Source organism: Perognathus longimembris, chromosome 12 (genome assembly GCF_023159225.1).
Source record: "Perognathus longimembris pacificus isolate PPM17 chromosome 12, ASM2315922v1, whole genome shotgun sequence".
NCBI classification, from domain to species: domain Eukaryota; kingdom Metazoa; phylum Chordata; class Mammalia; order Rodentia; family Heteromyidae; genus Perognathus; species Perognathus longimembris.
This window is the reverse complement of record NC_063172.1, coordinates 59776496-59800564: the sequence shown is the minus strand read 5'-3', so window position 1 is coordinate 59800564 and position 24069 is coordinate 59776496. Positions and strand designations below refer to the sequence as shown.

The 24069-nt window shown below is 36.2% G+C and overlaps 1 protein-coding gene across 1 annotated transcript in view; it reads left to right on the top strand.

Annotated features, from left to right (window-relative positions):
* Positions 1-24069, top strand: part of Tox (thymocyte selection associated high mobility group box) — a 301386-nt gene that overhangs the window by 236347 nt on the left and 40970 nt on the right. The window contains exon 4 of the mRNA XM_048358446.1: positions 15014-15295. Within this exon, the coding sequence (XP_048214403.1) occupies positions 15014-15295 (282 nt within the window). The remainder of the gene's footprint in view (positions 1-15013; positions 15296-24069) is intronic.

Sequence of the window (24069 nt, the reverse complement as noted above, 5' to 3'; positions counted from 1 at the left end):
TGTGAACGTAAGATTTTTATTATTTAGCCTGTGTATGTATTGGATTACATGATATATTTTCTAATGCTGGGTTCTTCTTGCATGAGAGAATAAATCCTACTTGCCTATGGTGAATAGTTGCTTCACATACTGTTAGATTCTAGTTGTAGATATTTTATTAAAGATTTTACATTTATATTCATGGGAAATATTAATCTCTAATGTTAGCTTCATTTTTTTTCTGGTTTTGCTACTGGAGTAAGGTCTCATTGCATGAGTTGTAAAGTCTTCCATCCACTTCTGAGTTTGGAAGATTTTGTGGAGAATGAGTATCATTTCTTTCCATTACATATTTAGTAGAAACCTTCTGGAACTAGCATGTCCTTTTTGGAAGATTTTTAACCTGCTGATCAGATTTTTTTCATAGACAAAAGATTATTTGTGTTATAGTATCTTTGTGTGAGTTTTAATTATTTATGAATTTTTAGGAATTTTTCTATTTCATTGAAATTATCATATTTGTGAACCGAATTCTCAAAGAACCAACTTTCGGCCCTTATTTTCACTATTGTTTTTTCTCTAGTCAGTTTTATTGCTTCAGTTTCTAATTTCAATCATTTATGGCCCTTTGGATTATGCTCTAAATGCCCTGCTATCTGAAGTTTTTGAAGGTAGAAACAAGTTATTGATTTTAGATTTTTTCTGATTTTTTATTGGTTTAAATTTCCTACTAAGTGCTACTTTTGCTTCATTTTATTATGCTATTGTTTTATTTATAATCAGTTCTTTCTTAAGCTACAAACATGTCAAGAAATTTTAAATAATTAATTTTAAGTACTTTCAGAAAATTTTAACATGGTTTTGAAATATTTTGGAAGCTTGTATCATAGTTTGACTTCCACATTAGCTAGTGTGTAGTCATGTTTGATGGATAGAAACCCCTCACTTCCTTATCTGTAGGAATTCTCTAGGACTAACAAGAGATAATTTTGTTGTTGGTCTCTCCCACAGAAAACACAGGTAAGAGTGCCAGTTGCAATATCAACTGACAATTCTATCATATAGACTAGCAGGAAAAAAAAAATCCATAAACAATAGGACAAAACTGCCTTGTCCACTCGGGGAACTATCTCATGGCCCTGCAACTTGGTAGCTGTAACCCTAATCTCCTCTGTGAGATCAGATCTTTGGTATGCCTGACTTTGGCCCTGAGAACTGAGCAGTAAACAAGAGAGGCAAAGGACTCATCCTCAAAATTTAGATTCTGGTCAAAGGAGTCAAATAATCTGTGCCTGGCCACTCAGACTTGAGTTCATCTAGCAGCCTCATGGATACCATCTTGAAATTTGTTAGAAATGCAGGGTCTGGGCTGAGGGCTAGACTACCTGAGTCACTATTACATTTCAAAAAGGTCTCTGCTGAGGATCCTGCTCATATAAAAGGATTCGTCCTCATATCAAACTTTCATATGAGGAAGAAGTTTGCAGAGCTGCCCTAAATAATTTGAAGATTGGAATCATAATTGGAGATTGGAATTACGTCATGAAAAGATGTTTGGGAGGGGCCAAGAGGGTCTTTGAATAGACTTGTCAGGGAAAACCTCTTTAAGACAATTCCTCTTGTGTGAGACAAAAGAGCAGAGATTTACTTCTTTGACTCTTCTTTAGTTTTTTCAGATCTTCTTCAGCACCTATATATGACACCCATAATCTAGCCAAGAAGAACTGGAAAAGAAGGAGGCTTTAAAAGAGAAAACATTAAAATATAAGTAATTTTAGTCTTTGATAAAAGCAGCCTGGGTTTGTAAGAAAGGAAGTAAAATATAATGCACATTTTCAAAAAGTACTGGCTTTTGTCTTTTCCAACAGAATTTTGGGTCAGAAAATAAATTATTACTGGAAAATTCTATTAGCTTTTGTAAGTGTAACGGCAGAAAAAATGATCAGCTAGTTTTAAATTTAAAAACTGCTGGGTAGATATTCTTTCTTGTTCAGTTATAATAGGCTCCAAACTTTAATGGTGTGAGTTTCTCTTTCTTTCCTTCACTTGATCAATGTAATTGAGATTTTTCCCATTTATTGGAGCTGTCATGTTGTGGTCATATAATTATGGTAGAGATATTAAATATGCTTTAGACACAGAATTGTAAATACAATACAGAGGAACTGGGAACTTATTTCCATATCATTAAACCACCCTTTACCCATGAGCAAAGTGCATTTTTCATAACTTGCAAGAAACGTCCTGCCTTGAAGTAGCACATATATTTTGAAATATGCTTGGTTTGACATTGGTATTTGAATTATTGTATTATCAGAGAGTAAGAGGACAGAAAATTTGCAAGTATCCATATGTACATAGCTAATTAGTAAGACTAATTCTATTCTAAATGGTCATTCTGATAGCTTACCACTTTTTTTCAGAAGGCAGATTATCGTTTTAGAGAAAGTCACTGAAGTTAAGATTGCCTCCTGGTATTAATAATAATTGAAAGTATAATAGAAAGCATAAAAGCATTTATTGTGACAGAGAAGTGTTCTGATGAGTTCCTTAGTTGCAATTAAATTTTAGTAATAAATAATGCTGTTATTTTTGTTCTTGTACCATTGAAATGTTTGGGGTTTATCAGTCTAATAATTATGCAAATCCTAAAATAATTTATCCTTTCTAATGGCCAGAACTCTGCCCCTGTTAGACTTTATTATTGAACCAGAGCTTGATGAATATGTCAGCGATGTCTCTTTTTCATATGGCAATGTCTACAAAACCAACTACAGCAAACTCCTTGATAGCATGGGATATTGTTGCTTAAGATGGTCCACTAGTACCTGTATAGATTTAACCTCAAATAGGCCTTAGGATAGATGAATCCTTTAAATAAAAAGGTAATAGTAGATCCTTTTTATTGTTACAATATATGAATGGTGCATGCATGCCTGTAATCCTAGCTACTCAGGAAGCAGAACTCTGAGGATAGTGGTTCAAAGCCAGCCCAGGTAAGAAAGTCTGCGAGATTCTTATCTCTTGTTAACTACCCTAAAATCCCAAAGTAGAACTGTGGTTCAAGTGGTAGACTGCTAGCCTTGAGCAAAAAGTACTCAAAGACTGATTTCAGGTCCTTAGTTCAAGCCCCAAGATCAGCATTAACTATAGCTAGATAGATGATAGATAGGTAGATGGATTGATAATGGACATATATGTATGAATATGAATAGTAGTTTTATAATTAAGTAAAAATAATAAACATTGAGTAACAACAATGAATATTGCTTTTAATTTAAGAAATTATTTCAGTCAACTGCCATATCTAGTAAACCAACCAAACCCCATTCAGATAGATGTTTATTTATGCTTCTTTCCTTTTCATGTTTCTTTTTCCTTTTGGTTTTGGTCTTTTCTTTCTTTGCCATAGAGGACTTTAAAAACCAGAAATATATGTCCTCAGCAGGATGTGGCCACGGATGGGCACACAGTGAGTCTAGTCCATCCCGCAGTCACAAGTCTACATGATTTAGAGGAATGTTTTCACTTCTGAAATCCTTCAAGATACATGAAACATGATATCATTTAAAATCAGGTGTTTTGCAGGGATGGAAAAGTGGGCAGATGCATTCTAGAAGAATTTTCTACAAGAATTAAAACAAAAACCCCTACTAGGATGCTAAATTTAAGTTGTATTTGAACGAGGGAGAGGGTGGCACTGTTGTACGAGAAATGCACTCATTACCTGACTTATGTAACTATAACCCCTCTGTACGTCGCCTTTACAATAATTTTAAATAAATAAATTATATTAGAAAGGATGCCTTTTCCTTGGGGTGATTTGGACATCCTATTTAAATTATGTTATACAGATTAATGCAGTATTTAGAGTTAGCTAATTTCATTGAATTTTAATTTTAAGGTAATTACTACATTTTGCTGTTGTTTAGTAGTACTGGGGTTTGAGTTTAGGGTTCTCCCTGCCCTCAGAATCATATAATCAACATGTGTATTCACAGTTCTTCCATGGTAGATAATTTAAGAATCTTACAGCAGCGTACAAATGGTGACCACAGCCTTTGTTGATGAAGTTACTTTCAACACTTTCCCAACATCTCTGAGTCCACTCTTTCCCTCCTTGAGAATAGGTGGCCAATGGTATGTAGTGATGTCATCATCTAAAATTGAATTTAATGTTTAGAATAAAGTCATCTTTTCTGTGATAAGGTCCTGACTCAGCTCCCCAAGACCCATGGACTTACAATTATTCTTTTCCTATTAAAGGAGAAAGTAATCCTGTTTTGAGCAAATTATACTCACTCAGTGCTTGTACCTCACAATGAATCAGTTCCAAAAACATTACTCTTCTCTCTGTCTCACAAATTTTCACTTGAGGCATCGGTGAGCTCAAGCTAGACCGTCAGTAAGACTTGCACACACTCCTGTCTCTTGGAGAGTGCTTGTCTCTCCTTTTCTCTGGATCGGACAGGACAAAATAATTAAAGATTGTGATCAGCATGGTTGAGTCAGTAATTCTTTAAAAGCAGAATTTATGTGGCAACATTTTTAGCTAATGAAATGCATGTTGTAAAGATCCAGGTTGCTGAGCCCATAAAATTTTAGAGCCCAGTGAAAAACTTGAGTTCTGAAACATTCGACTCTCACTTAGAGACTCTCATTCATAAAGGGGTTCTTCGGCTAAGGTAGCACCAAATGTTAGTGCATTTTTAAACTTCTTTTCCTCAGAACAGCTTCATACTTCTGAATATAGTCTAAAAACCGCAGATGAACCCTCCAGCCACCTTACATAAAAGATGTAATATTTGATCATCAAATTTTAAATTCTCAATTGGAAATCAGTTCTCAAGATTGATCTTGATCACATTTTTTAATATGAAAAGCTAGTATATAGATCTTTGAGGCTTAAATTAATCCCTTATTCGAAAATCATCATGTACTCTTTATTCTTTAGATAAAATGCCACTACTATTTTATTTTGTTCCATATTATTTCACATCGTTTTAGACAAATTATGTTTATGTAAATATAGCTGATATAGGCTGACTATCCAATAAACAATTCTTTTGCTCCTAGAGTCGAATTCTACTTATTCAAAGTCTTCATATATAGTCTTACATTTAAAAGCATTCTTAATTCCAAGAGATACTTACTGTACCTTCAATGCAGGACAGAGAGACCTAGTGTTGTAGCAGTATTTGTTTTAATTCTGTAATAGTGTAGTTTTGTTTACAGCAAGTAATCCCCTCTGACTTACATTGTGTAATGTTTGTCTACCTGTGAAATACCCGAGGGCTGGAACAATCTTATTGAATTTAAATCTAGTTTCCTACCAAAGAAATCAGTAAACTGAGTTCAGGTTTTCTAGGTCAAGGCTGTATACTTGCCATCAGGCCTTCCTCACATCTTTTGTTAAAAGGACATTTGAAAGCATGAGATCCAGCACTAGGATCAGTGTAGGTGTCATGGTTACAAAACAAGGTTGGAGATCAGGCCACCCATAACAGGTTGCAGTTGGTCCACTCACTAGTTCAGCGCAACCTTGCCTCTCAGTCTGTGCTCTCTCTTGATAGTGTGGTGTTGATGACAGAAGTTGAGTAACCTGTTCATCGTAAAGGCTGAAGGAGGCAGTACATAATTTTGTTTACCACTGTGTTCCACATAGAAGGTGGGATCAGTAAGTTTTATTAGTGAAAGTTCTTAAGACCATGGCTCCGGCACACTGGAAATAACTAGCTCAGGAGACTGATCTGTGGACTGTGACCACTTGCCTGATGGACACCAGATTAAATCCCTCGTGCCAAGTTTGCTGGGAAAGATCCATTTTCCATTTTGTTGATTATTGACACCAAATTTATTTTATACCATTTATCATACAGTATTATTTTATAGAATTGTGATCTTTGTTGTTTTTATAACTCTGTAGACCTCAATTAGCTAATTTCAATGTAGCTCATTTCAATGTAGTTAATTTCTGGTAGAGGTTAGACCTGTAAATGATATATGCATCATTAATCCATATTAATCATTCAAATGATTACTATTGATTTAAAATTAACCACTAGAAAACCTACTTATTGGTTGAGAGGGTCTCTGCTAACAGACATGGGAAACTAAAAATAAAACAACCTGAAAATATTTGTCCAAATTAAAATTAGCTCCTATGTATCTCATATATTCTAAATGAACAAGTATGCTTCTGTAATAATAATTTTATTATCACCAAGTTACAGGATAGAGTTTTAATTATGACCTTTCTATCAGTAGAAGCCATGTATTTAGGATTAAAAACCTACTCCTTTAACTAGTCTTGTTAAAGACTATAGCTTGATACATTCTGGGTTCCAACTTTTATAAAAACCAGAGAACACTTCTAATAACACTTTTCTAATTTCATGGTTCAATGCACAGCCAGTAAAGATTTAAATAATTCAGAAAGAAAGCCTATTCTCTTTTCTTTATTAGAAGTTTGAGTCAGGCAAATTCTTTGACATTTAATAGGTTTTTAACCCTTTTAATAACTTTTTATAATGAAATTTACTGGCAGTTGTTTTAAAGAAAGGATTATTATATTAGCATGAATAGCAGGCAGTAGTTTTTATGATTAGTTTTGAGACTTTGACCTTATATGACTGAAAGGTATAAAAGCATAAATGAGTGAGTAATGTTAATATTAACTAAATTAGTTATACCCTGATATATAGACTGTATATAACTACATTCATCCCATTATCTAACATGCTATAAAATTTTGACAAATATTTGACTCTTTTAATTGTTTTAAAGGAGCTTAAGGTCACTTACAGAGTCAGGCACCTTAAAAGAAACTGAAAGACACTATAATTTTCCTGTTATTAATATGCTCAGACAGAACTCCTAGCCTTTTTGTAACTGTTTCATGCTATTTTAGTATTTTTTAATATATTGTTAAAATGATTGTTAAATGAGTTCCATAATAAAATACTGATTTAAAATTGTACTTTTCTTCAAATCCCTAAATAACTTGGAAACATACAAATATGCTGCATAGGGGAGCTGTCTGAGGAAAGCAGAATAGAAGGTTTTAATTTTGCTTCTTCAGATACACTCTGTAGCTGAATGTCGTGTGTTTTTAATGATATAAGAGCCTCCAGATGAACTTTAATATCACTGTTCTGAACTGATGTGAAGAAGTCAGTATTCCACTTGACATCTCCATTTTTTACTAACATCCCATTAACATTCCAGCGGGAAGTATAAGAAAGCAAGTTAAATTCTCAGGTTTAAATATAGTATGAAGAACCATTTTGGCTGACTCGTAGTGCTATAAATATACAGAGCTAGTTCTAGCAGGTAAACCACAAATCCCAGAGGCCATGTCTCCAAGAGCTTCCCAATTTTCTTAGCACTTGCCTTTCCAATTCATTCTTTTTGTTTCCATGCACACAATCTTTTGAAAGTACTCTGAAATTCCATCGCGTTACTCAATCTCTTCCCTGAGCAGCTCAAGGGGAAGGAGATGTGAACAGACATCAGCATGTATGCATACACAAGACTTTGAATATACAAGATGACATCCTTTGTGAGCAAAGCCCTACCCACACTTTGTAGTACAAATGCAAAGGGCATAATCTGAACAGATCAACAGCTTCATTGAATACCCATAGGTAGGCCCTGAGAAGAGTCAGAGTCAAACTACTTTAACTGAAAATGTTAAGGATAAAGATATATTTTTGAGCTGAGCATTGGTAGCTCACACCTGTAATCCTACTCAGGAGACTGAGATCTGAGGGTTGAGGTTTGAAGCCATCCAGGACAGGAAAGTCCATGAGACCCTGATTTCCAATTAACCACTCAAAAAGCTGAAAGTAAAGGTATGCTTCAAGTGGTAGTGTTCCATCCTTGAGCAAAAAAAGCCAAGTGAAAGATAGAAGCCCTGAATTCAAATCTCATTACAAGCATAGAATCTAGAGATATACTTCGAGCTCTATATTAATATATAGAAATGACTCATCATATATATATATATGCAGACGATACATAAGTAGATGGTAGATGTTAGATAGATAGATAGATAGATAGATAGATAGATAGATAGATAGATAGATGATAATATCCCATATTTCTTTGGAAACTCATCTTTCTTTAAAAATAGAGCTTGTGTCATTGGGTACCAGTGGCTCACACCTGTAATCCTAGCTACGGAAGAGGCATAGATCTGTTTGAAGTCAGCGCAAGCAGGAGAGTATGTAAGACTCTCATCTTCAATAACCACCCCAAAGTCAGAAGTGGAGCTCTGACTCAAGTGGCATAGTGCTAGTCTTGAACACAAAAGTTCAAGGATATCACCCAGGTCCTGAGTTCAAGCCCCAGGACTAGGACACACACACACACACACACACACACACACACACACACACAAATGTAGCTTGCCCTGTAGCTTGCCCTGTGCATAGATATTGTTCTTTTTTTCTCTCTCTCTTGGCATTATCAGTTTTCAGTGTCAAACACCTAATAACATAATGTTAAAGTTTATGTAAGTTACACATTGCTAAATAATAAATAGCTCACCCAAGATCATGTAAGGACAATTTAGTTAATTTGTTTGGACAACAAATAATTAAGCTCTTTCTTGGAAATGCATTTAAGAAAATGATAAATAAAATTTGATTATTAAATTTACCCACACAATTTGTTCTGGTGTATATATTTACATATTAATTGAATCCCTGGCAAAAAAAAATATGTAATAGAATTGGGGACTTAAATAATATCAGCATTTACATTCTTCTCATAGACTCTTTGGAGTAAGATTATTCTGAAGAAAAAAAAATGAAACTGTTTTGCCTCCCTGCCCTAATTAATCTTGCAAGACTGCACAATCAACCCAGAGTAAGGCTCCAAAGTATTTCTTTAGATGCTAAAAACGGCATGTGTTTGATAGTGTACATAAAAGGGACTGAGAGCAAGCACTTGTCACAGCCAAAGCCAGCAGGGTCTCCTCATGGCCCCAGGGAAAGTTCTCCATGGCAAAGGGTGTCAAATGCTGGCAGACAGGGGTAACAAACAAGGCTTCAGAGATTCTTCACATTCTCTTGCTCATGCTGCATCTGGCACACATCCAGACATCACTGCCTAGACTACAGAAAGCAGCAGCTGGTGAGCCACATTAGCAAAGAGAGCCTCGGGGCTACCCCTGTTCCAGAGCTCTGTTCACCAACTGCTATTCACTCAAACAGCTGGATCTGAGCAAAGGGAGCCAAGGAGTCGTTAGAGTTTTATGTGTACAACTGTTTTGATATAGTCTGTCTGCTAGAGGCAAAGATAATGATAGCTTTCAAGGCTTGAATGTTGGACTGGAAGGTTGCGGATATTCCATGGAACAGAGCAGATGCAAGAAGAATTTTGAAGCACACACAACTTTGACACTCACACCAATGCCTTCAGTTTGGCCTGTGTCATTGAAGACTATAAGTTTCACACTATTTAGTAAATAATTCAAGCAAAATTACTGCAAATTGTCTTTAAGGAGGGGCAGGATGTATTATTGTTACACCAAAAATGATAATTTAGAAACAATGATCCAAAGTGGCAACGTGATTTTTTTTTCTTTTCTTTTCCAAAGAAAATCCAAGGGAAATATAGGGGGATATAAGCATTCTTCAGGCATGAAGGACAAGGAAGATCCTGAGGGAGAAGGAATATCCTATATCTACTTTTGTTTCCTGACAGATTTCAGTCTGATTTTCACTTTGCATAAGTTGGAAAAAGTTTTGGAAGAACTTATGGGAAATTTTCTCTTCCTCACTATAATTTTCCTCCACTATTCTAATTTACCATTTTAAATTCATATAATTACAGAGAAATCTTTGTCCTGAATAGCAAATCTGGAAAGTTTAAGGTAACAGATCTGGTTTTTGAAAAAGTAAATTCTAGCTGCACTTTCAAATGGACTGGATTTTTCAAGTGGGGAGGAGAATATTCAGAACTATTCAAAACTAAAATACTAATGATACAAATGACTTTTAGCCAAGATAACATGAAAATAGAAAGTTCAACTTCCTTGAAAATAAATAAAATGAGGAATGCACATATTAGAAATTACCATCATATCTGAGCCCAGTATTTAGCTAATGGCATTTTCAAGAGGTTAACCAATATTTATACTACTGTTTCCATGAAGCCCATATCATCAATCCTAGTAGTGCCAAACAAAATATCTCTTCAAGGTAACTCAAGAAATGTGTTGAGGACCTACTATTTGTCACGACCTGTGCTGGATTCAAAGGCTACAATAGTGAAGATCTGTAGGTTCAATCCCTGTTTGGGGAGATTTTAATTAATTGCATTGTATGGTTTAAGATTATATTTCAGCTGAATATAAGAGAAAGCCCCATTGACAATGAATGAATTCACAAAGATGATCACAATAAAGACTCCATAGTAGTAAGTTGCCCAACCTCATGATAACCAGAATCTTAGGCTCTTTCTTCTTTGTTTTCCCAACATTCATTCAGTACTGCCTCAATCGTTATCCCATATTTTCACCAATACTAAGAAAAGAACAAAAGAAGAACCTTTCTTTTTAAGGAAACTTCTTGAAAGACTCTATACAACATTTTCACTTACAATTCATGGTGAACTACTTGTAGCTGCAAGGGAGTTCATGTATGCTCTACTTTATCACCTGCTAAGGTCAAACAGCTACCTACCAGAGGCTTACTTCTCAGAACAGAAGAATGTTGGAAAGAACATCCTGATGTTTCTATGCAAAAGAAAGTAGACACTAATAAAATCTTTTCATCTTATAATTAACACTAGTGAGGTTCATAGAAAAAAAGAAAAATAATTCATCCAGCTGGTTGAAGCTTACAAATAGTATTCACTCCATTTATATACTGTTACACATAATACTATTTGAATATTTGGAATAACATTAATTAAGAAGAGATCTCAGATGGATTGAAAATGCCTTAGTCATGGGATTAATGGATATGGTAGCTGTCTACAATTTTTTTTTAAAGTACAGATACAAAGTGCAAAAAAAATAGTAGATCAAAGTAAGAAAGTTTTTGGAGATTTGAAGATAAGCTGACTCTTTTTTTTGGGGGGGAGGGGTTGAACTCAGGGCCTGGACACTGTCCCTAAGCTCTTCTGCTCAGGGATAGTAATCTACCACTTTGAGCCACAGCTCCACTTCCAGTTTTCTGGTGGTTAATTGTAGAAAGAGTTTCAGACTTTTCTGCCCAGCCTGGCTTTGAAATCCTCAGATTTAGCCTCCTTGGTAACTAGGATTATAGTTACGAGCCACAGGAACCCAGTGATAAATTGACTTTTGAACTTGACTTTGAGATTATTTTTAGAGTTCAGATATATCAAGTTTTCAATAGCTTCACGATGTGGTGAAAAAAGTACAAATACATAAAATAATGATACTTCTTTTTATTTCAGTCTTTGTTGGTCGAGATAGGTAAGACTATTTAGCCTTTTCCCTTCTTGACAGACTTGGCAGACAGATTTAGTGAGGGAAGAACAGGATTAAGAAGACACAAGGATGCCAGACATTGGTGGTTCATATCTGCAATCCTAGATACTTAGGAGGCTAAAACTGGAAGGATCACAGTTCAAGGTCAGTCTGGGCAGAAAAATTTGTAAGACCACTTTTCAGCAGAGAGCTACATGCAGTGGTACATGCCTGTTTATCCTCTCCATGACACGAAGCCTAAAATAGCCTAGAGGTATGACCCAACAAGAATGGACACTCCAACAACCAGAGTCCTTCCAGGCTTCTCCCATATAAAACACTAGGCAGTGGTTAATATCGAACAATGCTATGACCGAAAGAATGTGAAAGTTTCTTAACTCCTCCTAAGTCATAAATACCGTAGGGTTAAGATTGAGCTGTCATAAGTACATCTGAGGGCTGCAAAGAAGGAAATAGTCTCTCCCTATGTGCTCCCTCCATATGAGACAATTATCCTTTCATGTAGCGTCAAATTCACTGTCTACCTGTCCTAACAGCATTGATGATGTACTTTGATCTAATGTTACTCCTTATGGGAAAAAGTCTTCTCTTGAACACTTCTCTATCCTTCATCCAAACTAATCTTCTATTCCTTCATGGCCACGCTCATCTCATCTTCTCTAGAACAAGGGCAGGAATTCCTACTTTATTTCTCGGCCATCTACTCAAACACAAATCAGTGTGAAAGTTAAATGCTTATGGCTTGCACCTCTGTTTCTAGTTATCAGGAGGCTGAAAACCAAAGGATCATGATTAAAAGCCAGCTCATGTAGAAAACTCTGTGAGATTCCATCTCAAAAATGAATAAATAAATAAAAATTTTAAAAAACCACAAAGGAGGGCTGGAGGTCTGGCTCCAATGGTGTATCATCAAGTATCTCAGCATGAGACTGAGAGTTCAAACCATTCAGGGTTCAAACAACAACAGCAAAAAACTCAGAAAATAATTTAAAAGATTGTAAAACAATACAAGAAGTAGGTATTATAGAATGAGATGGGTTTTAGGAATCTTTCCCCATGATATCACATTAAACCTATAAGATTTCTAGGGAAATAGATGAAGTACATGAATGAGAATATCAAGTAAAATATTTTTGGAAAGGTTAAATTCAATGAAACTATGATTTTGCTGGTAGATAATTTTAATTTCCATAACTATAAAATGTGACTGATAAATTCTTGTGTGAATGTACATAAATGATTTATTTGGTGTTGTGTTGGGAGAGGAGACTCGGCTATGTGGCACAATGTTCATCTATGGCACCAATTCCATGAGCATAATTAAAGATTTTCTGTATGATAAGGCGCTAAAATTAAATTGTAAAAAAGAAAGTCAGTCTTGACTTTCTATGATAGCATCTAAAAGTGTCAGAATTTACTGTGAAAGCTGTCATAGGACGATCAATTGTAGGGCTGATAACAACAGCTGAGAAGAAATACGGATTTTAGTAAATGTCAGTACATGAATGAATAGATTAGGAAAAAACAGTCGATAATTTGATTAGATAACATTTGAAATAAGTTTTTAATTATTGCTAATTGACTATAACCCTCTCTATGGGAAGTGTAAAATGTGAATCTGCTGCTTAATTCATTGGGAAGCATTTAAGACTGAAATTGGAGATGCAGATTTTTAATTTTATATCTGGTTTGTGGAAAGCCATTTAGCCTGTCTAGGTTTTACTTATTAATTTGTTAATTTATGTTTACATATATTTTTTTTCAACCAACTGTCTTGTAATCTACCTACCTCTCCCAAATTTCCTCCCCGATAAAGTCTCTGAAAGATCCTGTCACTATAATATGTGTCATTAAATAGTAATAACTAATTAATGAGGGACTTCATTGAAAGGAGAATTATGAAATACTTTAAAGGATGAGAGGAACACAGCTTGGGTTACTGGGAAAAAAAAAAAGTTTGGACTACAAGAGTGACAGCTACACAATGGTAAAGCTAGCCTGAAGAACGACAGGTCTAGGACAATGAAACTTTAGTCTGAAGATAGAGATGTCCAGTTCAGGTGAAATATTGATGTGAGACCTCAGAGCTTGGGTATAAACCTGTTACAGAGAAAGAATACAGGACAATCACGGAGCCCGAGACAGCGAAAGTTCATTTGAGATGGATCATGTTAGCTTGGTGAAATGACTATGGTGCATTGCTAGAAAGTAATCTTACAGACAAACCAGAAGCAAAGCCTAAACCAAGTTCCTCAATTAACCTTCACAGGATTTCCAGGTCACAAAGTATTTTTGGTATTTACTAAGCATACTCAATGTAGAGATGTTTTTAAAAGAAACAGTAGGAGAAGGTTATTAATTTGATTTTTCTCAGCCTCAGCATGTTATCCATTTTTCAGTACGTATTCCTTCACTACACCCTCTCTTTTCCATAGTTCTTTTTTTCTTGTCTCCTTTGTTCTCCACCTACCCAGATTCTTCAAGCCCTCTATGAGAGTACCACAAAATAGTCACCATTATTTTAAGTTTGAAAATGCTGCAGAACTGTTAAGTGAAATACACCACACTCCTCTTACACAATGCATTTGACCTCCAGATAATGTTAAGCATTTCATCCTCCAATGCTTTTAATTCTAATCCTTGCAGAGATAAAATTCATTGCTTGAATTACAAGAATGAGTCTCATTAGGGCTAAAAAGCAGTGACCCACATAGCATAATGGATTAATATATGGTGACCTTGCAATTTTACAGTTTTACTTTGAAATCCGACGGTGCCGCCAACTCATTCCAATAATCAATTGACCAGTACCAGTCTGTAAACATTCTGAGTCTGTTGGTTAGCAGGTCATTCTGACCAGTATTATCCTGTAAAGAATTAAACTGAGAATGGTAGTTCACTTAGGAACTTCTAAAACCTTTCTTTGATGAAAATGGGGGTGGAGGGAATGGGTTTAATGAATGGCTGTGATGCTATAATCACTAATTGGACAATTTGATCCCTTGAATAAGCACTAACAGTTTGAAACTTATATCATATAAATATATGATTATAATGTGCATGATGGGCCTACATATCACTAGTACAGAATGATTATACCCATTTACTTTACCATCAAATTCTACTTGATTTGTTTGTAACTGTGGAAGTAGAACCTAGGACTCTACATGTTTGGAAAGCATACTGCTACTGAGCTATGTCCCCCATTTCTTCATTTGCTACTCTAATGTTGGGTGTGTGCCAGTACTGGAGCTTGAACTAAGCGCCACATACGCCTGTTGGCTTTTTTGCTCTACCACTTGAGCCCCAACTCCACGTCCAGCTTTTTACTGGTTAATTGGAGATCGAGTCTCTGAAGATTTGTCTGCCAAAGCAGATTTGCTGGATTCATCCCATGAAACATAGATCTTATCCCCTGAGCATAGGATTACAAGCGTGAGTCACTGGAACTATAACTCAGCAGAATACCCTGGAGTCTACAGAATTAAAAGAAAAGTTTTGCCATACACATGCTTCTGAAAGTCTACCTACTTTAATTAGCTGATTTATTTATTCATTTGTGTATTTTAGATGCAAGATATACGGACCCCAGAAGGAGCTCAGTACAACTCGCATCCCCAGATGGCAGCCCTGAGACCCAGGGGCCAGGCTGCAGAGCTGAGGCAGCAGGCCCCCATGCTGCAGCACGGCCAGCTGACCACTATCAACCAATCCCAGCTGAGCGCGCAGCTTGGTTTGAACATGGCGGGAAGCAACGTCGCCCACAACTCACCCTCTCCACCTGGGAGCAAGTCTGCAACTCCTTCTCCATCCAGCTCGGTGCATGAAGATGAAGGCGACGATAGCTCTAAGGTAGGAAGAGGGGGCTTTTAGCTCTCGACCTTGACTTCACTGTGAGGGGTGAAATATCAGTGTAGAGTGTACACTTGACTGATGGAGGACAAGATTACAGACTGGCCACATGCTGGGCCAGTTACACTTTTTTGTTGTTTTGTTTTTGTTTTGTGGTCCTGAGGCTTGAACTCTGGGCATGGATACTGCCCTTGAGGTTCTTTTGCTCTAGGCTAGCACTCCACCACTGGAGCCACAGCGCCACTTCCAGCTTTTCTGTGTAGTTTATTGGAGATAAGAGTCTCAGGGACATTTCTACCTGGGGTGGCTTCAAACCACCATCCTCAGATCTCAGCTTCCTGAGTAGCTAAGATTACAGGCGTGAGCCACCAGCACCCAGCTGCCAGTACACATGTATTCAGAATTAAAGTCATTTATACCTCAAAGTGTGTGATCTTCATAGATGAGTAGGACCGAATAAACACTTCAGGACTCAGCTTACAAATTGAAGCCCAACATCATTTGTTCAGAAACATCTATTTCAATGTTACTGGCTATTTTAAGAAGGCAACAGCACTGTAGGAGTACAGAGAAGTCAGAAAGTGTGTGTATGTGTGTATGTGTGTGTGTTGTGTGCACAACCATTCCATACTGACAGTGAGGTCATGTATGGCTGATGGCCCAAACAGAGACTTGGGTGGTTGTTTCATACACTTTGTCACCACTATGCTAGTGTGATTGTGTTACCTGTCGGTCCCTGTAGTGCCATTCTGTTAAATTATTAAATGGGAAAATGAGTCTTAAATGCACTAAGACCAGAAATTAAGTGCAGAAGACAGTCAGCTCTTTATAGTCTTAGAGGCAACTTGAAAAAAAAAAATGGATGTACCAAAATTCTGAAATCACCAATCTTTTTCTGCCTTCATTATTGTGGAGTCACGAGCTATCACATTTATCCTGGCGAGGCCCTTGTGGCTATTTACTGTCGAGAACATTCACTATTAAATGAATGCTATCTATTTCTCCTATTTTTCTTCTTTAAAAACCTTACTAGTTAAGAGTGACTGTGTTACCATTCTGCTATCCTTTCACTTTCAGAGAACTTTGTTTTAGGGGAAATTAAACTGACCCCAGGCCACACAATTGGTGTTTAATAGTGAGTTAATTTCCAATAGCTACATTTATTTTTAAAGGTCCAGATACATTGTAATCTATATACTGTTGGAGCCCAATAAGAAAGACAAGGCGACAGCATTAACTGTATTGCTGGTACTGTGGCTTCATACCTGGAGAGGCTGTCCATTCCTAGAGGGAGCAGAAGACTCCCGGGCGAGCTCTGCTTTGATATATAAACCAGGCCAGGTGCCACTCGTGACTCACACCTGTGGTCCTAGCTACTCAAGAGGCTGAGATCTGATAATCATGGTTCAAAGCTAGCCCAGGCAGCAACGTCTGGGAGACTCATGTCTCCAACTAATCAGCAAAAAGCCAGGATTAGAGATATGGCTCAAGTGGTAGAGTTACAGGATGAAGTGAAAAAGAGAAGTAATAACATAAAGCCCTGAGTTGACGACCCAGTACTGATCCCAACACACACACAAAGACATATGAACCAGCCAACACAAGTCCACACCTTAACCATCTCCTTATCCAACGCAGCAGGTCAGTTCCCCCTCCTCCCTCCCCAACCTGACCTCACTCCAGAACAAAGAACCCCTGCTGGAGAGTTCAGAGTCTCATCATGTTATTCAAGCTACTCAATCCGAAAATTTCTCAGAGCCCTAGTCCTACTCTGCCCTCTCCCTCTTTCCACTCCCTGATTGACCTGGGTGTTTCCTCCTATGGCTGGCATGCCATGCCTTTGTGGTCTGTGGACCTGTGAGGATAAACGTCCTTCATGACAAGCAGTTCTGTTTTGTCTTCTCATAGCTGATTCTAAAATATGCCATATCCAAATCTCAGAGCAGCTGTCCAACCAACATTGGAATGCAATTCCCTCCACCCTCATGGTCTTTCCCTGTTGTCTGTTAGTCTCACCAAGAAATGAGCAGAAAGGACATTGATACAGCATAAATAATGTATTGGGTAACAGCCTAAATGTTAACTGACCATTCAGACGAGTAGTTTTCTTCAAAAAAAAAAATGTGAATTATTCACATGGCACCTAATGATTAATGTGTATCAGGACTTAAATGTTCACACCAGGAATTGATTTGTGGACAGTGATGTGAATGTTGGATTATGTGTGTATGATTCTAGTCAAAACAAGAATGATATGTATTATGTTTTAAGGGGGAAAAGTTAATGTTCTGCTCATTGTAAAGATCAATTTATGCACAGTACCTGGATTGCAACTTTATCAGTATTCCTTACTGACATTTCAAGAAATTCAATGTGAGATTGGTTAACATCTTCTAACAGTGCCTATTATATAAGATTATTCTTAATTACAACTGTATTTTCCGCAGTCTTCAACCTATTTGAGTAGATAAGTAAACAGAAATCTGAAATTCAATATACATACTGCTTTTAAACTCTTAAATCTAAATTTCATCATTTTGCTGAGGCAAAAATTTGTATGCTATAGGTTTCCACGTTGGTGTGTGGAATCTTTCCAGTGTGTTTCCTATCCAATTAACTCAATATTCACATCCCCAAATAATATCTACTTCTCTATTAGTGACGTGTAAGCATTGGGTAGGTTTCATACCCTATAATGGTAGGTTCTTCAATTATTGATTTGTGCAGGTGTAGGGATATATTTCTAAAGAACGAATGAGTTAAAAATAGCTTTTTGCCTCCCTAAACATCCACCAGGTCCTGTTTCTTTAAGTATATTTTCCATCTCAAGAAAATTGACCCTCCCATTCCAAATCTACTCACCATCCTTTACCTTTTCTTCAATTCAGAATCCTCTTACCCATTTATCCAACTTGTATTTATTAAATTGCTAGAAAAATCCTCTGATGAAATGCCGAGGCATTTTTTTAATCACAGTTAAGAACTAAAGTGGTATTTTTCCTTTCTATGAGAGGAGGAGGATTTATGTGGAATGTTGTATTGCAACAGCTCCAGTTAAATGGGAAACAGCATTAAGTCAAAAAGATCATTTAAATCATTTTTAACAGGAGACCCAAACAAGAAATATTGAGTTCCACGGGAGAAAAAGCAGCTTTTAAAGCTTCCTCTTAACACTTTGTGCTCTCTTTAAGCAATTACATATTGATTCCAGTTTACCTAATTGAACAATTAAATGAAATAAGTCTGTTTTGACAGAGCGAAATATTGTAAATACATCACTAGAATTAATTACCACCTTATAAACAGTACCCATGATTTTGATTGCTCTGAAGCTGTGTTGACAGCTTTAAGTCATAAATGAGACATATAGTAATACATCAAAGAAATATAAACTTAGACAGCTTGTGGTTCTAGGCCTGTAATCCAGTACTTGTAATTTAACAGACACTTTAAGACACTTAAAGTATCTGGCATTACAAGTGTATTTTTGGCACAGGCTTTCCTTGAAGGAAATTATAGGCTAAGAATCACAGTATATATTTATTCTTTCTTTTACTTTAAGTTTTTCTGTTGAAAGTATCCTTATGTTTTATATGCATCTCTTGAAAATGATGATCTTTTACTTTTGAAAAGAATTTGCATAGCACTTACACTAGTATACATACTAAAGTACCATGATTTGTCTTTCAAAGGTGATGCTATTTTCTCCACAAATATTGTTACTTAGTCATATCTCCTTAAAATTATTTTGCTTTTTCTTGTTTCATTATCTCTGATCTGAAGATTAGTAATTTTATATTCTTCTACATCTTTTAGTAGCCTCTTTGAGGACAAAGCTGGATCAATTACTTTTGTTCTCTTTCCAGAATTACTTTTACCCCTGAACACCTTCTCTCTGCTTTATATTGAGAGATCTTATGGCTATTAATCGTTTGAATTATAATTTGACTGAATTACATAACTTAATAAACATAATGTATTATGATGTTCTATTATTTTCTGAAGTCCTTTTTCCTTTAGGTTTATTTTTACCTGACATCACTCTGTAGCTTTAAAATGTCCTTTTGGCAGGATCTGTTGGGGCCATACTTTTCCTGGGTGAAGAATTCTAGATGGATAATTCTCTTTTAGCATTATCTTATTCTGTTGAGTCCTGGTTTCCATCGTTGCCTTTGAGGGACTACAGTTTCCCTGTCTTCCTTTGGAAATAATCTGCCTCTGCTCTCTGGTTTAAGATCTTCTGCATGTGTTGTCCTGAAGCTTCAGGGTGATATGTTTGGGGCTCTTCACATGTATCTTCAATGTAGTTATTTCTGTCTTGCATCATTTCTGGGAAATTTTCAACCATTATTTTTCTCCAATATTGTTTAGAGCCCATTCTTGTTCCCATTTCATTATCTAATCCTTGGGAAATTGGGTTAGATGTTCTCATCTCACTTCCAAAGCACTTTCTTTCACACGTGAAGCCTTCTTACCTGCTGTGGTTCAGTCTGTTGAATTTATTTTGATTTCCTAGTTCAAAATTCTCTTTTCAGCTTTATCAACTCCAAAATGCAAAATCATCTGTTAAGGTTTTAATTATAAATACATTTTTAGGATTATGTTTTTCTCATATTTGGTTGTCTGTTTTAATCATTTTATTCATCTAAACATGTTAAATATATTTGCTTCAAATGCTCTCTGGGCTAATTCCAATATGTGAAGTTTTTGTGGTACAAATTGTTTATTGTGGGTGCTGGTATTTGGGCTTGCACTCAGGGCCTAGGCATTGTCCCTTAGCATTTTTGCTCAGGCTTCTGTTTTACCACTTGAACCACAGCTCAACTTCTGGCTTTTTGCTGGACAGGTGGAGATAACAGTTTCTTGGATTTGTCTGACCAGGTTGGCTTCAAACTGTGATGCTCAGCTCTCAGCCTCTTGACTAACTAGGATTACAGTCATGGGCCAACGTCACTGGCTTGATTGTTTTCAATTGTTTCATTTTTGGCTTTAGGGATAATAGATAATTATTGAAATTTTGTAAGAATTATGATAGATCTAGTGTGAAAATAGCTTTCTCTAAAGATAATTTATGTTTACTTCTACCAGATTATTGGGGCCATGACAACCTAAAATCACATTTCGCTTTAATTTTCCAACCAGTCATTTAGTGCTGCAAACCCTTGCAAATACTGGTTTCATTCAGGTATCACAAGATATTTTTCCTCCATTTCTAAGTCATCATGGGATTTTCTCCCTTTAATATCAAGATTTCATACACTAATCCTTGAGGCTCTAGGAGGGCACACAAAAGGAAAATAATTTCACTTCACCCTTGCACCGAGACTCCGATTCTTTCTGTCTGTAATGGAATTCTATGAACATCCTGGCTTTGGTGAGCCATGGGCTTTGTGTTCTTTCTTTTTTTTTCCAGTCTTGAGACTTGAACTCAGAGCCTGAACTCTGTCTCTTAGCTGCTTTTGCTTAAAGCTAGCGCTCTACCATTTGAGCCACAACTTTACTTCCCTGCTTTTTCTGAGTACTGTAACCCAGTATCCATATCTTGAAGATGAAAGCTGCCTTTAGTATTCTACTTGCTTCTCTAGGTTCCTCTGATCTTTTTTTGCTTTGCTAATTGGTTAATTTTTCGTGGCTGTGCTCTTCCATACTAGAGAGAAACAAAAAGTTATGTCACTACAGTGGTATTAAATGAAAATTTAGAGAAGTAGTCTGTACTTTATCACTATCTATAGGCAAGACTTACAGTATAAAAAAATGTTACACAGTTTTCTATAAACATTAAGTGAAATTAAACAGTGTTGGAACTAAATGTCATGTCACTATATCTAGCAGTGGGACAGAATATTTAAAATTGGGACTTGAAATTCTGGCATTTTCCATACTGAAATATATAACAAGATATTATGCAGTTATTCAACACTTCACATGGAATACTATGTATGATATTTTAAAAGAATTTTCAAGATCTGAGTAACCAAGCTAATAAATGTCCTTCATTTATTTTTTAAAAGAGAATAATACTCACTTGTTGAGATTGAGCCTAGTGCAGGAGAAAATAACAAAATTCAGCCATATAGCCAGTATAGTTTCTAAATAATTGTTTCTAAAAATCTACTCAAGTAATTAAATTATACTAGAGTATAGTATTTTCAAGGAGCACATGCTCTCAGACATATTCTAGATGACTGAGCAAATTTGATTAATTCATGGAATAAAAATAAAGTGAGAGTTAACATAGCCACCTGGCATTTAGTTCATCAGGACCATACCTCAACAGCTTGTGTTCGTTATAAGACAGAAGAAACTCTCTATCCAAGAAAGGAAAAAAGAAAACATGTTTCCCGACTCAGACAAATTTAGAAAAGATCAAGTGGGTCCAACAGAATTGACAAGTCTAACTGGTAGGTGTATGAAATTACAGCTCACCTTTTTTTCTGTCTTTAAGATAATTTTTTCTGGACAGTAACCTAAACTTTCTATTTCATGAAAGGCCACTGAGTGCCTGTACTAAATTCATCCAAAAATAGCACTCAGCTCTGTTTGGCAGAATGAAGGATCCTTATAACTGAATTTGCTTTACCAACTCTGGGACTGATACAATGCCCTGCAGTAGTGAATCATTTCAAAAGTAAAACCCTTCATAAGCATTTTTCTGTAATTGATGTTTTGAGTCATTGAATGTACTGTTATTATTAATGATAATAATAAACCCAATTGTAAAGTGAAAGAAGTGTTACAGCCTCGCTGATTTCACAGTAACGAGATGACTTGCTTTCCATGCTTATTTGAATTGATTTTCATAAGGGGATTTTAGATGGCACCATTAGAAAGAAAAGAGAAGGAATTTAGCAAAATCTTCACTGATAAAAACAGTACCATCCCCCAAGAAGTGCTGTGGTGTACGCTGTTTCTATGGTGAAGATTTTATAATATTTACTTTATATGATAAGAGTTATAAGTAGAGTTCTATGTTGTTTGTTCAGCCTGTTATGCAGATGGCGCTTGATTAAAATCTATTTTAAACTACAGCGATTACTGCAAGCTAGTGTGCATTAAGGAGCTCTCTCAGCCCCATCAAAGGCTTTGGGACCATGGCAGTTTATTTTAAATATGCGTATAGACATTTCTAACTTCTCTAGGGACATTTCAATATTAGTAATCTGCTTCCATGATAATCTTTTTTTTTTTTTTGCAATATTGAGGATTGAACCCAGGGCCTTGTGTATGCTTAAGTGGGTGCTTTACCACTGAGCCACACAAGAACTTATATTCCGGACACTTAAGAACTGTTGTCTAAACCACACTGCTCACACATGATTTTTAAAGTAAATGATAGCTTTCTTATGATAAATAAGTTACATGCATTACTATAATGAAGCAATAATACAAGACAGGAGGTGAATTAGTAGAAGTATAAAGTTATTTCTAGAAACTTGAGAAATATGTCTGTTTTGACAAGCAAGTTACTAAGGAATATGTCACTGTGTAAATTTTATGTATAATTATGAGAAATATTTATGTAGTTAGGGGTACATTTATTTTGTCATTAGTTCTCTAATTGAATGGGAAATGGGTTTTTAGGTAATCACAGCTACATTTAGGGCTCAGTTCAGTGATGTTTTCAGTTTATTTCCCTTCTAAGCCTTTTTCTAGTTCTGTAGAATACAAGAGCAGAAATGCACGGTGATCTTTTTCATATAAGATATTGTACTAAAGCTACGAAGGATATAAAACTTAGCAGGGCTTACTCCTTACTTTCAATGTGCATCTCAACATCGGGATTGTATAGTTTGCATCGTCAGTTTTCTCCTGGACTAACAAGAACGGGTGACTCCTATAACTGTAGCTACTGGAAGGGGTGGGGAGGCTGAGATCTGAAGATCATGACTCAAAGCCAGCTAAGGCACGCAAGTCAGAAAGATTTTATCTCAAATTAATCAGCAAAAAGATACACATAGAGCGGGTCAAGCAGTACAGTGCCTGCCTTGACTGAAAAGGCGGGGGGATGGGGGTCAATGGTCCAGAGTTGAAGAAAAAGGTTTGACACTGGAATTAAATTTAATTGTCCAGTTGTTGGACCCTACCAACATCACAAATGCTATGTCTTTTAACAGTATCAAGTACTCTTCAGTCCATTATAGAAGCCATTAGTAACCTATGATTGCTAACTTCTTTTTTTTTTTTTTTTTTTTGCCAGTCCTGGGGCTTGAACTTAGGGCCTAAGCACTGTCCCTGGCTTCTTTTTGCTCAAGGCTAGCACTCTGCCACTTGAGCTACAGCGCCACTTCTGTCCATTTTCTATATATGTGGTGCTGGGGAATCGAACCCAGGGCTTCATGTATACGAGGCAAGCACTCTTGCCACTAGGCCATATTCCTAGCCGATTGCTCACATTTTAACTTAACTCATTATAAATTCTTAACTCCTCAGTTGCACTAGCCACATATAAGTAGTCTACAGACACCTGTGACTACCTTTTGGACAGTGCAGAGAACATTCTATCATACTAGAAAGTTCTATGGGACAGTATGCTGTACTGGACTGTAACAGTGAGAAAGCTTCTGAAAAACCTAAGATGTAAAATGACAAGTCTTTTATCCATCAATTCAAGAAATTAAGATCCAGACAATAGCCAAAATTAAGATCTAGGGACATATTATAAATCCATTTCCCTAATTTTTATAACAGGATCATATTCATCATCATTGAGTTCATTCAATAGTTTGTGGTCAGAAGAGCCAAATATTTTCAAAATACAATCCATTACTAGCATA